Consider the following 14,564-nt stretch of genomic DNA (forward strand, 5'->3'; position numbering starts at 1 on the left):
TTTGTTTTGCAAGTTCATCTTAGAGCACAATTATAGCTATTTATTACTTATTATTCATTCCTATCTTCCTCTTCCCTCTGATAAATAACCTGGTAGTTTTTGGTAAAATAAGCTAATCAGCACAGTTCTCTAAATAATACAGTCTCATGCCTGTAATCCCAATACTTTGGGAGGCCAAGACATGAGGATCACTTATGTAGCCAGGAGTTTTAGACCAGCCTGGGCAACAGAGTGAGCCAATTGCTTGTGTTGGCCTTTTACTTTCCATGTTTTAGGATAGTCATAACTTTTATCAGGTACAGAGTATAACCAAGTGGATTTTCCCCTTCTGTCCTCCCTGTACAATGAAGGAGACTGATCGTAAGTGGAACCAGGAAGTGCTGACGTGGTCATTACTGCAAGGAAGGAGGAAAAATAGCAGCCAAAAATGCCATTTACGTGAAACTTGTGACTTGATTGAGGAAACACTTGCTCAAGCAAAAGCTTAACTGACTACCTCTAAACTGAGGAATGTGAGAATTACCATATTTACTTCTGCACTAGAATTAAATTCTTTGTGTGATCGCTGTCTTTAGCTCTTATTCTAACACACTGGGGCAGAATGAGAGAGGCATTGAATGCAGATATTATATTATTCTACCTTAATAAGTGTTTTTCTTTGTCTTTGCAATAATGATATTATTAGATAGGCCTGATGTCCCACGATTTTTGTCATCAAGTTCGTGTCGTATCTATATAGAGAGATAGGAAGATGCGATCTTACTTTTTTTATTTATTTATTTTTGAAATAGCCTTGCTATGTCACCCCTGGCCGGAGTGCAGTGGTGCAATCTCAGCTCACTGTAACCTCCACCTCCCAGGTTCAAGTTCCTCTCATGCCTCAGCCTCCTTAGTAGCTGGGCCTACAGGCGCGTGCCACCACACCCGGCTAATTTTTGTATTTTCAGAAATAGAGACGGGGTTTCGCCATGCTGTCCAGGCTAGTCTCAAACTCCTGACCTCATGTGATCCACCTGCTTTGGCCTCCCAAAGTACTGGGATTACAAGAAGATGTGACTTATTTTAAATGTTTGTTTGCTGAGGGGGAATATCTGAGTTTACCTTGAAGCGTCAAAAATACTCTGATACTCCAGTACTAGTTGTTATTTTGTTCTTATTTCAGACTAAGTTAACAGCTGTAGTCAGTTACTATGCTCAGGAAATAATGTTTGGAGATAAACTTTGTGTGTGCTGTCCGTACATTTCATAGTATCATTTAAAAGCAAACCTCTTTAATCAAAGCCAAAAGGAAAGGATGTGTTTTCTTTCTTCCATGTTTCTTGGCAGATCTTACAGGTGAGTGGGAAGTCATGAATGGGCAGTTTCCAAGAAGTACAAAAGTAATTTTGTTCATAAAGCAAAATATTTTCCTTTGATTCATGATTTACAAGGAAACCCATAGCTTAGCACCTACGAGAAACTTTGAATAGGCTGACTTTGCAGTGAGGGTCTCAAAGAAGGAATGCGGTAAGCGAATCTTTTGACATTGTGATGATACATTCTTCTAAAGGTTAGGAGGAAAAACTTCTTTCTTAGAGTTTGGCTCCCCCAGGCCCCCTCTTGCTTCCCTCTTGCTAATTGCCCGTTTTTTGACTTTTTTTTTCCTTTTGTTTTGTTTTTGTTTTTGTTTTTGTTTTTGTTTTGAGAAAGGGTCTCCCTCTGTCACCCAGGCTGGAATGCAGTGGCACCATCACTGCTCGCTGCAGGCTTGACCTGGCTCAGGCAGTCCTCCTACCTCAGCTTCCCGAATAGGTATGACTATAGACATGTGCCACTTTGCTCAGCTAATTTTTGTATTTTTTGTAGAGACGGGGTTTCACCATGTTGCCCAGGCTGTGCTTATTTTTTATAATTAAAAAAAAAATTAAAGCCAGGTGCAGTGGCTTACACCTGTAATCCCAGCATTTTGGGAGGCTGAGGCGGGATTACTTGATGCCAGGAGTTCAAGACCAGCCTGAGCAACATAGTGAGACCTCGTCTCTACAATCAGTCAGTCAGTCAATCAGTCATTCGATTAATCAACTATAGTAAAGAACACAGAACAAAAGTTTACCATCCTAACCATTTGTTTATTTTATTTTTTGGAGACGGGGTCTCACTCTGCTACTAAGGTGGGTGTCAAACTTGTGGCCTCAAGCAATCCTCCTTCCCAATGTGCTAGGATTACAGGTGTGAGCCACTGTGCCGAGCCCTAGCCTTTTTTAATTGTACAGTTCAGTAGTGTTGAGTATATTCACGTTGTTGCTCCACAACTTTTACATCTTGCAAAACAGAAACTCTATAACCATTAAACAACAGCTCGCTGTCCCCACATCCACCCCACCTCTAACCCCTTGGCAACCAGCATTCTTACTCCCTTTTTCTATGGATTTGACTAGTTAGATACATCATATAAGTAGAATCATTCAGTATTTGTCTGTTACTGGCTTTAAGTCAGCCCAATGTACTCAAAATTCATCCATGTCGTAGCGTGTGCCAGAATTTCCTTCCTTTTTAAGGCTTCCATCGTATTTTTCCATCCTTCTGTCAAATGGACGTTTGGGTTGCTTCCACCACCTGGCTATTGTGAATAATGCTGCAATGAGCATGGGTGTGTGCAAATATCTTTTTGAGATACTGCTTTTGTTCTCACTGGGTCTGCTACTACTGGGTAATTGTTTTTGATTTTTTGAGGTTCCCCATAGCAGCTTGCATTCCCAACAACAGTGCACAAAGTTTCCAATTTTTCCCACATCTTTGAGAACACTTATTTTTTTTAACTTTTTTTTTGTTTTAAGAGATAGGTTCTCACTATCTCACCCAGGGTGGGGTGCAGTGCCATGATCATAGCTCACTGCAGCCTCAAACTCTTGGGCTCAAGGGACCCTCCTGCTTCAGCCTCCCAAAGTAGCTGACGGGCTAGGACCACGTCACCACCACCGTCCCCCACCCCGCCTCCCTCCGGCTAGTTTGTTTTTTTGTTTGGCTTTTAATTTTTTTGTAGAGACAGGGTCTTCCTATGATGCCCAGGCTGGTCAAGCAGTCTTCCCGCCTCAGCCTTTCAAAGTGCTGGAACTACAGGAGTGAGCTACCCTGCCTGGACTATTTTGATTTTTGATAGTAGCCATAATTGTCCATTTTTAATATTAACCGTAATGATCAAATAACTTTGAGCACCTGGGGTTGGACAAATGTGAGATTCGTGTGCTATCTACAAAGGTAGAGTTAAATTTTTTTTCTTTCACTTGCTCCTAAACACTGTTTTGGGGTTTTTAAACTTACAGTGGGTCTGGTGCAGTGTATCATTGTTTCTTCTTGATTTTCAGCACAGTCTGTATGGGACTGTGTAGGTAGAAAAAGCAGTGGAACATCATGCTAGCTAAAATTGCAGATCTCAAACTTGGCAGAACTATTAGAAAAAAGTAAAGTTCAGTAGAACAGATTGTGAGGAAAGCATTATTCATGTCACAAGAGTTTACAAATAACAGGTGTACAATGCACTGGGATGTTTCTTGCCCATTAATGGAAATGCTCTGGAGACTGTACAGTCAAGAAGATGGATAAGGTGGTAGATCTCTTCCGCTCTCTCCCGTGATTCATTTTTTTTCACCTCATACTGCCTAACTTCCTCTGTTACAGACGCTGGGTAGTATCAACATATATTTCCTTATCGTTTGATCTGAAAAATAAACCCTCCAAAAAATTAAAAAGGGGAAAAGGAATGTTCTGATTTATCTGCCACCAATATTTTTTATTCGTGGATTCTCTTAATACCATATCAGAAATAACTTTTTCTTTTTTTGAGACGCAGTCTCGCTGGAGTTCAGTGGCACAATCTCGGCTCACTGCAATCTCCGCCTCCTGGATTCAAGCGATTCTCCTGCCTCAGCCTCCGGAGTAGCTGGGATTACAGGCGTGTGCCACCAGGTCCAGCTAATTTTTTAATTTTTAGTAGAGACGAGGTTTCACCGTGTTAGCCAGGATGGTCTCGATCTCTTGACCTCGTGATCCGCCCGCCTCGGCCTCCTCAAGTGCTGGGATTACAGGTATGAGACACCGCGCCCGGCCTATTTTTTATTTTGTTGTTTCTTTTTGTATAGTGTTGCTAGGTTGTCCAGGCTGGTCTCGAACTCCTGGGCTCAAGCATGGGAAATGTCTGACCTAAGAGCGCGTGGCTACTGAGTAACAATTCTAAACAGTATTTCTTGGGCCTTGCCTGTGCTAGATGTTCCCTCTGGTGATACAGGCAGAATTAAGCCAAAATATGAAATAAAACATTTAGGCTTCTTTACACTCCATTTTCTCCTTCCCTGCCTCTCCAAGTCTCAGTCGCTTTTCACCTTGGCCCTTCGTTTTATTGCACTCTAGGATCCTGGAGCCTTGCAGGTTTTTCTCAGCTCATTCCCACTCTTCTCACCCTCACCGTGGCAACTCCAGAATGTGGGTTTCTGGCGCTTTATCTTCTGTTTCTGTAAACCTTCGCAGCCAGTCACTGCCTTTTCCATTTTAATTGCATTCTCCTACCCCCGCAGTCTTCCTGGAACGCTTCCTGTTTTGTTCACGGTGGGGCCAGTCCTCCAGGGATCCGCATCTCTTCTTTTGCCTTCGTCTGGCTTAGCCGGGCTGGTGCGCTGAGCCCTAGGTGCAGGCGGAAGCTGGGTCAGGTGCGCGGCCGCACTTCTGGTCGCGCGGCCCACGCCGGCCGCCATTGTGGTAGAGGTCCCAGCGAGTCTCCTGGACCCGAACCGGCTGTTGGAAGTGCGAGGGCACCGAGAGCTACGGTACCTGTGAGGGATCTCTTTAACTTCCTCAGATGGGATGGGGGAAAGGTCAGAGGGTGACGTTTCTGGTGACCAGTGCCTGAACTGGTGCTTCCAGGGGAAGGCAATAAGCTCTCCCTCTTGGGGCCGTGACTCCTACCATTACTTTTATTTACTTATCGTAGCTTTTTAAAAAACTGTGAAATTAATAATAATTCCCCTGAAATATCCACCTGTGGCAGTGGAGCCATGAAAGCACGTGCTTAAGTATTCTTGTCCACACAGCTGGTAGTGGCTCCTCCGTGCCGAAAGCAGTTGTGATAGAGTCACCTCAAGCCCTGCAGCTTCTCCACAACCCGAATCTGCAATATGCTGCTTGGATATTGCCTGTTTGTAAAATATTGGAATCCGTTGGCCCAAAGTCAATATACTCTTAAACTGTAATACTTCGTATTTTTTCTCTGAAGACTATTTTAAATAGTTTTTTTAAATGGTGTCCTGCACTAATGTTTTTGGTAATTATAGCTAAAAAATTAAAAACCTTTAATATGCATGATGTAAAAACAAAAGGCTGCATAGTATAGTGGTTAAGAGCCCAGGCTTTGAACTGCTTAAATCAAGCTCTAACACCAGCTGTTTTGATTTTGGACAGGTTCCTTAAGTCTCAGTTTCCTTAGCTGCAAAATAGCTCCTATCTTATAGGGTTGCCGTAAGGGTAATTGGGTAGATACAGGTTTACAGTTGCTTATCTGAAATCCTTGGGGTCAGATGTGCTTAAAAATCTTTCAGGTGTTTTTTTTTTTGTTTTTTTTTTTTTCTTAAGACGGAGTCTTGCTCTGTTGCCCAGGCTGGAGTGCAGTGGTGTGATCTCGGCTTACTGCAACCTCCGCCTCCCAGGTTGAAGTGATTCTCCTGCCTCAGCCTCCTGAGTAGCTGGGACTACAGGCGCGCACCACCACGCCCAGCTAATTTTTGTATTTTAGTAGAGACAGGATTTCACCGCGTTGGCCAGGATGGTCTCCATCTCTTGACCTTGTGATCTGCCCGCCTCGGCCTCCCAAAGTGCTGGGATAACAGGCGTGAGCCACTGTGCCCGGCCTCAGATTTGGTATTGATTTATTAATTCACTGAGACAGAGTCTGTCTCTATTGCCCAGGCTGGAATACAGTTAGCTCACTGCAACCTCCACCTCCACCTCCCAGGTTCAAGCGATTCTCTTGCCTCGGCCTCCTGAGTAACTGGGACTACAGGGGGGCACCACCATGCCCGGCTAATTTTTGTGTTTTTAGTAGAGCCAGGTTTCACCATATTGGCCAAGCTGGTATTGAACTCCTGGCCTCAAGTGATCCTCTGGCCTTGGCCTCCCGAATTGTTGGGATTACAGGTGTGAGCCACCACACCCGGCCTCTTTCAGATTGTAAAAGATAACATAGTACATAACCCATAGGTAACATAGTACAGTGATGTCTAAGGTAGCACATAGTAATTAAGCACATAAATTTTTCTGCAGTGAAACATGAATAATACACTAAGCGGGATAAATTAAAGCTATAAATAGTTTTACATCACTTCAGATCAGGTTTTGCCACCCAGTGAGTTTGCACCGCCCTTCTCCCAGACTCACCACTATAGGCTTTCAGAGCATTTAGATTTTGGAGTTGTGGATTAGAGGTTGGGGAATCATAAGTAAACCACATGAACAGGGCCTGGCATTTAATAAGCACCCTATAAATGTTAGTGCAAAACTGAATTCTTCCTATACTTTATGACTAGATTGTTATTATTTAAAAGAGTAGTTTAAATCATAGTGGTTTAAAGTGGATGTAGTGAAGGCCTACATAACTATCTATGTGTATTTTTCGCATATTATCTCATTTGGGTTTCAGGTCTGTTTTTCCCATGGTAAAAGAACAAGAAAGACAGAACAAAGAAGGCAGAGCAGAAAAGTTCCATGTTCCTCCTCACTCCATCTTGCCTAGCCAAAACAATTGAACAGTTTCAGATATCTATTTCAAAGATTTCAAATAAGTTCTAAAATGTTTTCTTTTGTTGTGACTTCAGCCTTGACTTGCCTCTACTCTTAAGCACACGGTAAGAACCGAAAGCCACCCTGTGCATCTTAAATCTTTTAATCTGCTTTGCTGCCAATGGATTATTTCTAGAACGTGATGGTGTAGAAAATTCTTAAATTTTAGGCAACTTAAATGCTTCTAAGATTTTTTTTTTTCTTACCAAAGAGAGGTGGCCTCTGAGTTGAGGACTGCGGGGTTAATGTTTCGTGTGAGTTCATGGCTATATTACATTTGGCCTGAAAGTCTAGTGATCTGGTATATTTTATCCTGTGATCCATTAATATCTATTGAAAATACACTGTAGCTCTTACAGCGAAAAATAATTAGACCTATTTCATCCTCTCTTTCTACTTAATACATATATTTACGCAGTCTAAGCCTGATCAAAAGGACAATGTGGGAGTGCCTGAAAGAATAATGTATGCTTTTCAAAAGATAAGCCAGATACTGGAAGCAGAAACTCTGAAGGACAAAGTTAAAATCTAAAGGTAAATCTTACTATCCTTGTGTCTGCAAGATACACAGATTGACAAAAGTAACTATAATACAGAGCTATTTAGATAATTCAAAAGAATTACATCTTTAGATTATTTTATTGGCTTATATCTGAAGAACTATAAGTTCCATTTTTATGCATAAATTAGTGGCTTATTAGTTTCTTTTAAAAATTCTCTGTAGATGGAAAGCTTACATTGGAGTTTTCATCTTTTCTTTCCCCTTGCCATTTCTTTATCAGTTATCTTTAGTCTATTACATACATACACACACACATATGTAGATATACACACAGATATATATATATGTATTTTCCTGAAACAAGGTGTTGCACTGTCACCCAGGGTGGAGTGCAGTGGTGCAATCACAGCTCACTGCAGCCTCGACCACCTGGGCTCCAGCAAGCCTCCCACCTTAGCCTCCTGAGTAGCGTGTACTACAGACCACCACTCCCAGCTGATTTTTGAATTTTTTGTAGAGATGGGGTTTCACCATGTTGCCTTGGGCTGTTCTGGAACTCCTGGACTCAAGTGCTCCACCCACCTCAGCCTCCCAAAGTGCTGGGATTATAGGCATGAGCCACTGTGCCCAGCCTGTAAATACATTTATGTGAAAGACTTTGCTAAAGAAAGAAACAATGAAATCAGTTAAGACACCAGTACGGTACATGAAAAACAACTTGGAGCATTAAATCAAAATTGCCAAAGATCACCTTTTTCAAGTGTAAGGCTTGTTTCTTTGTATACGCTTATCTCTTTTGCAACTTCATGTTATCCTGATATTAACTTTAAAGATGATTTTATCGTTTTATTATGGTAGTTATTCCTTCGTTCACTTTCCCCTTTATTGTGGTTAATCTGTGAAGTAGATTTGGTCATGTAATACACTTTATTTTTAGCAGTCTCACAGTGTTGTAAATCTTGTATTTTATTGCCTTTAATATAAGAATGAAGGCCAACAATCAGTGTGAGGCTGTTCTTTTTCAAACTTGACACTCAAAAACTAACTTCTGTGTTTTCTATTTTAAAGCTTACTACAGGTAGACCACTTCAGCCATCAATTAAAATAAGCTTTTCTTAAAAATGAGATGATAATTAGTTACTGCATTAGAATCCCTAGTATGTGTGTGCATGCACATGGGTGCAGTATGATAGTGGCTGCAGCAACAGAAAACCAAAGTAATGTGGCTTAACCATAATAGGCATTTATTTCTCTCTCACGTAAAAGCCCAGAAAGTGGTCTATATTTATCAGATTTTTTTTTTTTTTTTTTTTTTTTTAAAGACAGGGTCTTGCTCCATTGCCTAGACTGGAGTGCAGTGGTGTGATCCTAGCTTTCTGTAGTCTCAACCTCCTGGGCTCAAGCGATCTACTCACCTCAGTCTCCCAAGTAGCTGGGACTACAGGCACATGCCACCACACATGGCTTGTGTGTGTGTGTGTGTGTGTGTGTGTGTGTGTGTGTGTGTGTGTGGTGGAGGGTAGTGGGGTAGAGATGGAGCTTCAATATATTGCCCAAGCTGACTTTATATTTTGATTCTCTGCCATCTTCAACAGGTAGCTGTCATCTTATGATCTAACATGGGTGCTCTACTTCCCACAGTCATCTTCTAGGCAACAAGAAAGCAGGAAAAAAGGCCCTATTTTATTTTTGATTTTGTTGCATACCAAAGGAATGCTCTTTTAAAGGCACCACCTAGAAGTTGCAGGCATCACTTCTGTCCACACCATAGGCCAGAATTTACTAATGTGGTTTGAGTATCCAAAATCATGCTCCAGAATCTGAAACTTTTTGACTACTGACATGATGCCCAAAGGGAATGCTCAACGGAAAGTGTAATTGCAAATATCCCCCAATACGGAAAAATTCGAAAACTGAACACTTCTGGGCCCAAGCATTTCAGATAAAGGATACTCAACCTGTACAGTGTTAACTAGCAAGGGAATTTAGGAAATCATGTGCCCAACAGAAATTTATTACTACATAAAATAGAGAAGATATTAGAGGAAGTTAGCGGTTATAATAGTGAAGTGTGTAATAGTGCAATGTTTTGTGAATTTTGGATACTCATTTTAAACATCTGAGAAAAGAAAAAGACTGAACTGCATTATAGAGCTGCTGGGTTCTATAAATCACCAATCTTGAGCATCCCTGCAAAGTATTTCCTTCCAGCCTGTCGCCCATGGAGAAAAAGATCTGCTAATTCTTAATTTAGGAAAGACTTTGTAAGGAGACATTATTATATTAAGAAGTGAAACATATGATAAAAAGAAAAATGAATTCCATAACAAAGGGGAGAAAGTAAATGTCTATTCAACTTTCATTGAAGTAAATATTTTCATAACTTTATTGTGTCCATACAAAATTGTATCTGCATCTTTTTTTTAACTTAGCAATGAATCTTAGACTTTATATCAGTAATGTAGATCTAACTCATTTTAAAAATGATATGTAGTAATTTGGGGAATTTTAAAACAGTGTTAGTACATAACTGTCACATATCTCATTTGTGATTACATTTTTTTGCTAGATGATGGATTATAGATAGCTCTCTGATATAAACAGGAGATTTCTAAAAGCCTCTTAGTCCTCTTGCCTCAGCAATCTATAGTCCATCCTTTCAGTGTTCCTTAATTTCCTCTGTGAGAATATATATGCTGTTAAAAGTTAAGGGGACTCTGACACGGAAAGCAAATAAACAAAAATTATTGAGATGGTTTACAATTGTAGTGCCCATTGTTTAATTCAGAATGGAACATAGAAAAATAAATTAGCCTTCTTGTTCTAAATGTTTGCCCAATTCTTTTAGAATATTAGAATTTAACTTATTAGCTGTATGTTGGGTAAGCATTGCAAGAGTTAACTTGTATTTGACATTTTTCACATGCCCTTGACGTGAAGCATGTGTGAGGTCTTCCTGTGTGCATATTTGGATGTACAGCCTAACTGAGGTGGAAAACACCAAGATGTTTGCAGGGCAGATGCATTCCAAGTGTGTGTTCTTATTGCTCTTCCTGCCATTGGCTTCAAGATGAGCTCTCCTGCTTGTTTTCAGTACTAGTCTTAAAACCAGGTCCTTTTCCATTCCCTCCTATCTTGACTAGGTTGCCTCTCAAATTCAAGTCAAGGCATGTTTTCTGTCAAGTATAGACTTTCAAGATGAAAGCAGCAGTGCATGAAGAAGAGAAAAAAGCCTGCAGAAATGTGTAAAAACTAGAAAAAGTATACAGAGAGCAGTGGGTAGAAATGGGTATAATGGTTGACAGCTCTTGGACCCAGGAGTCATGTCTTGTTCAAGATGCAAATCCTGGCTCTATCACTTTCTAGTTATGTTGAACCAAGTTATTTTGAACTTCAGTTTCTTTATCTATAAAGTGGGGACAGAAATAGGATGTAGTATCTGTTGGATTCAGGATTAAATAAAGAGTTCATGTAATAAAATGCCTGGTAGTACGTTTGGCAACTATTATACAACTCTATATACTCTTCATTTCTTCTCTATATCCAGATTATTAAAATGTTACGAGACCATACACATTGGGGGAACTTTTCTGTCTTTCGTTTCTTTTAACTGCTGTCCTGGCTAGCTTTCTTACTCAGTCTCTAGGATTGAAGTCAGGCCTAGAAATTTGGGAGTTTGGCATGTTAAACTTTATAGCTGGGAGTACTAGAGAATGACAGGTAACTTCTGCAAGGGTAAACAGTGTTGAGAACCATGCTAATTGCACATTGTCAGGCTTTTGAACAGTTCCCATTGTGGCATGTATTCCTTCAATGCTTTGTTGTGCCTAACTGAGAATGAAAGAAGAGAAGAAACAAAAAGGAAAACTACAATGTTTTTAAACTTGGATTTTGTTGTTGTTTTTGTTAAAATAGTAGGAAACTAACATCTTTTCTGACTTAGTCTTATATTCAGATATCCTGAAGCAACTTGAATAATGTCCTGTTTCTTGCCCCTACCCAGCTCTTGAATGGATCCTTCTCCTCACACCCCCCCTTTTTTTTTTTTTTTTTTTTTTTTTTGAGACAGAGCGAGACTCTTTTGCCCCGGCTGGAGTGCAGTGGCGTGATTTCAGCTCACTGCAACCTTCACCTCCTGGTTCCAGCAATTCCTCCTTCCTCAGCCTCCGGAGTAGCTGGGATTACAGGCACCCGCCACCATGCCCAGCTAATTTTTGTATTTTTCATAGATACAGGCTTTCACCATGTTGGCCAGGCTTGTCTCAAACTCCTGACCTCAGGTCACGTGCCCGCCTCAGCCTCCCAAAGTGCTGGGATTACAGGCGTGAACCACTGTGCCAGGCCCACACCTCCTTACCTCCTTTTAAATGGAGACAGAAGCAAGCACTGTCACCTGTACCTCACACAAGGAGAAACTGGGCCTCAGGGTGATTCACTGGAGGTGCATTGCTGCTCTTATGAGGCTTGAGGCCAGGTTTTCTGCTTCTCTGATAGACTCTTAGGCATTTTGCCTTTCACAGAGTACTTTTCCATTATTTTATAAAGACCTCCTTCAGGGCCAGATTCTACAGTTTTATAGTTAGAATTTGGTTTCAACAGAAAATCTTGAAAAATTACAATTTACTTTTAGTTACACTCAGGTCAACTAGGATGTCCTGTTTAGAAGCAGGGCTCCAAGTCTTTTTAAAGAACAGTTTATCTTTCTTTTAAACAAATGAAGGTATTACACAGCTCACAGATGGAAGGCAGGTTGCCACATTAAAATAAATTAGTGCATGGTTTCCTTTTCGCAAATAACTTTCCTCTTAAAGTGAGGGTATGGGAGAATGGATTAAAATTATAGATTGCTACATATAGACACTTTAAAATCAACGAGCATAGTAACTAGTCAGCTTTTTAATATTCTTTTAAAAGTAAGTTGCTTAAAAACCCTGAAGATAGACTATTTAATCATTTGCATGCTAGTTTCTAAGAATTCATAATTAAGCAATTCAGCACGAAATGGATTTATAGATGGACTATCTTAGATTTGGTATTCTGTAGCAGGCAGACTTAGTTTCAGTCTAGTGGAAACACTGGATGGTTTCAACCCGGTATCTGTTTGCTTTTACTCCCTAAACCCACAACTGGACTTTGAGGAGGAGGTGGGAAGGATGTCATGGGAGGTCACTTCAGGTAGAGTCAGTCCCTGTGATACTGACTGGTAGCTCCCAGGTCATGAGCAAATGGCAACCTTGGTAGTATGCCTCCACTGCTGTCCAGGCCTTCAGTCCCACTTCTTGTCTTGGAATTCATGACACTTAAAAGAGAAGAAGTCATCTCATAAAGTGCTGCATAGTATTTCCAGAGCTGCATGGCTGTGAAAACATAATTGGAGTTCTAAAAGCTGGCACAGTCTTTTATAACAACAGGTAAATGCAGTGACCAGTTTTATTTGTGGCTTTTGGTTTCCCACTGCCTAAAAGCAAAAAAAAAAAAAAAAAGTGTGTTGTTTTTGAAAACTAAAGGAAGGACTTTCATTTAAAAATAAAGAAGCTTCAGAATAAAATCACTTCTCCTTTGCCTTTTATGGTACTGACTGATGAAAGGCAGATATATATCTGGTAAAAATCCTACAATGTGTATTAAAATGAGTAAAAAATATCAAAAAATATGGTGACTAGCCAGTATCTTAATATTTTTGAAAAAAAAATAGACTCCTTGAAAAGCCCTGGAGGTAGAAAATGTAATTACTTTGCATGCCAAAAGAAATGTTTCCATCCTGGAGTCTTGTACAGGCTGAGGGTGCTGGATTATAACAGTGTGTCCTTTTTTGTAACTGGCTCTGTAGTAGAAGTGGGTGGACTACAACACATTTCACTGCCCTGGGCTTCTGAGCTCTTTAGATTCACACCTGCCATTTCAGTGCCCTGAGACTTTTCTTTCTCCTAGCTCCCCAAGCTAAAATCGTTGAATCATATCCTGTCATTGGCTGTTCTGTTTATAATAAACTTCATGTGTAAAATGACATATTATCAAGAATTGCTTCAGCCATTGACACAGTATCTGTACTCATGGGGCTTTGTTGTTTAGGCAAGACTGGAATGTCTTTCATTATTTAGTGGGTGTTTTGATACGGGTCATGTGAATGTTGTCTGTCAAGCAAAGCAACAGTGCTTTGCACAGGAACTGAGTCGAGATTCTGATAGATATGGATTATTATCTCTACTGCCCCCTGCACCCCAAACAGTTTTCTCTTTGGAATAGCTCACGTTATTTCAGCCTCTCTAGAAGTGTGAATGAGGCTAGTGTTTTTCTCAGGGAAAACTGCCATTTTACTGATTTTTTTCCCAGCAGGCAACAGTCTGTTGGTGATGGATATACTGCTAAGAATAGAGAAAAATGAGAAACTAGAGATACTTGCACAGGCTTCAGGGGTAAATTTCATTCATGGAGACATTTAGCCCATTCGTTTTTTAAATATCAAATTGTAACAAATCTCCTATCTTTTAGGGACTGGGGGACGGTAGGCAAGTAGAACAGTGTTATTCCAGGCATTGTCATTAGCCCGAAACCATCATATAATGATTGTGTCTCTTTTCTGTCATATTTGAGTCACAGTATCATTTCAGGTATCCCTCAGAAAGATGTCACATCCATAGATGGCACCTTTTAGGGAGGAAGCAGCAGTCAAGGGCCATTAGTACTAGAACACAGGCCTTTCCTGTCAAGTGCTTTGTCCTCCAGATCACTCTGCCTTCCTTTGTGAGATGCCTTAACAAGGCTGCATTCGTGTGTCTGAGAGATCATCAGTACAGGTTCTAAGACCGAACAGGTTGTAAGAAGAAGGTGATAATCAAACACGGCATTTTACATCATCAGTCCTTAGTTAAGAAAAATATGGGCATTCCTGAGGGCTGTCATAAGTGGCCAGAAATCAGGGTCTGTAAAGTCCAAGGTATGGGAGAACTGGAAGCAATGAGTAACTCATGTTCGATGTACAGAGATGATTGTACCCAGTGTTTACCATTTACAGAGAAGGCATCCAAACCATAACAAACAAAATGCTAGACTAGATGTCACTGGGCAGGGCTGGGGTTGGGGGGTGTTGGGAGGTAGAATATCACTAGGTGGCAGATAGATATTCATTGCTGGCATTTTATCCAGACACCAGAAGAACATGATCATTGCAAGTATATTTGTTATCTCTCCTACCTCTACCCCCTACAAGAATTTTTAAAAATACTACTAGTGAGTGCATAGGGATGATCCGTATCTC

The 14,564-nt window shown here is 40.6% G+C and overlaps 1 protein-coding gene across 8 annotated transcripts in view; it reads left to right on the forward strand.

The window, feature by feature from the left end:
- RBPMS (RNA binding protein, mRNA processing factor) overlaps positions 1-14,564 on the forward strand; it is a 182,945-nt gene that overhangs the window by 53,782 nt on the left and 114,599 nt on the right. Inside the window, exons 1-2 of one of the 8 annotated variants that reach the window (XM_058433316.1) lie at positions 4,686-4,799; positions 6,665-6,777. The exons of 6 other annotated variants lie outside the window; for them this stretch is intronic. In XM_058433316.1, coding sequence (XP_058289299.1) covers positions 6,730-6,777 — 48 coding nt within the window. In that variant the 5' untranslated portion in view covers positions 4,686-4,799; positions 6,665-6,729. Of the gene's footprint in view, positions 1-4,685; positions 4,806-6,664; positions 6,778-14,564 lie in introns of those variants that run through there. One more of the 8 variants, XM_058433315.1, reaches the window with a different exon arrangement.

Source organism: Hylobates moloch, unplaced genomic scaffold (genome assembly GCF_009828535.3).
Source record: "Hylobates moloch isolate HMO894 unplaced genomic scaffold, HMol_V3 SCAFFOLD_22, whole genome shotgun sequence".
NCBI classification, from domain to species: Eukaryota; Metazoa; Chordata; class Mammalia; order Primates; family Hylobatidae; genus Hylobates; species Hylobates moloch.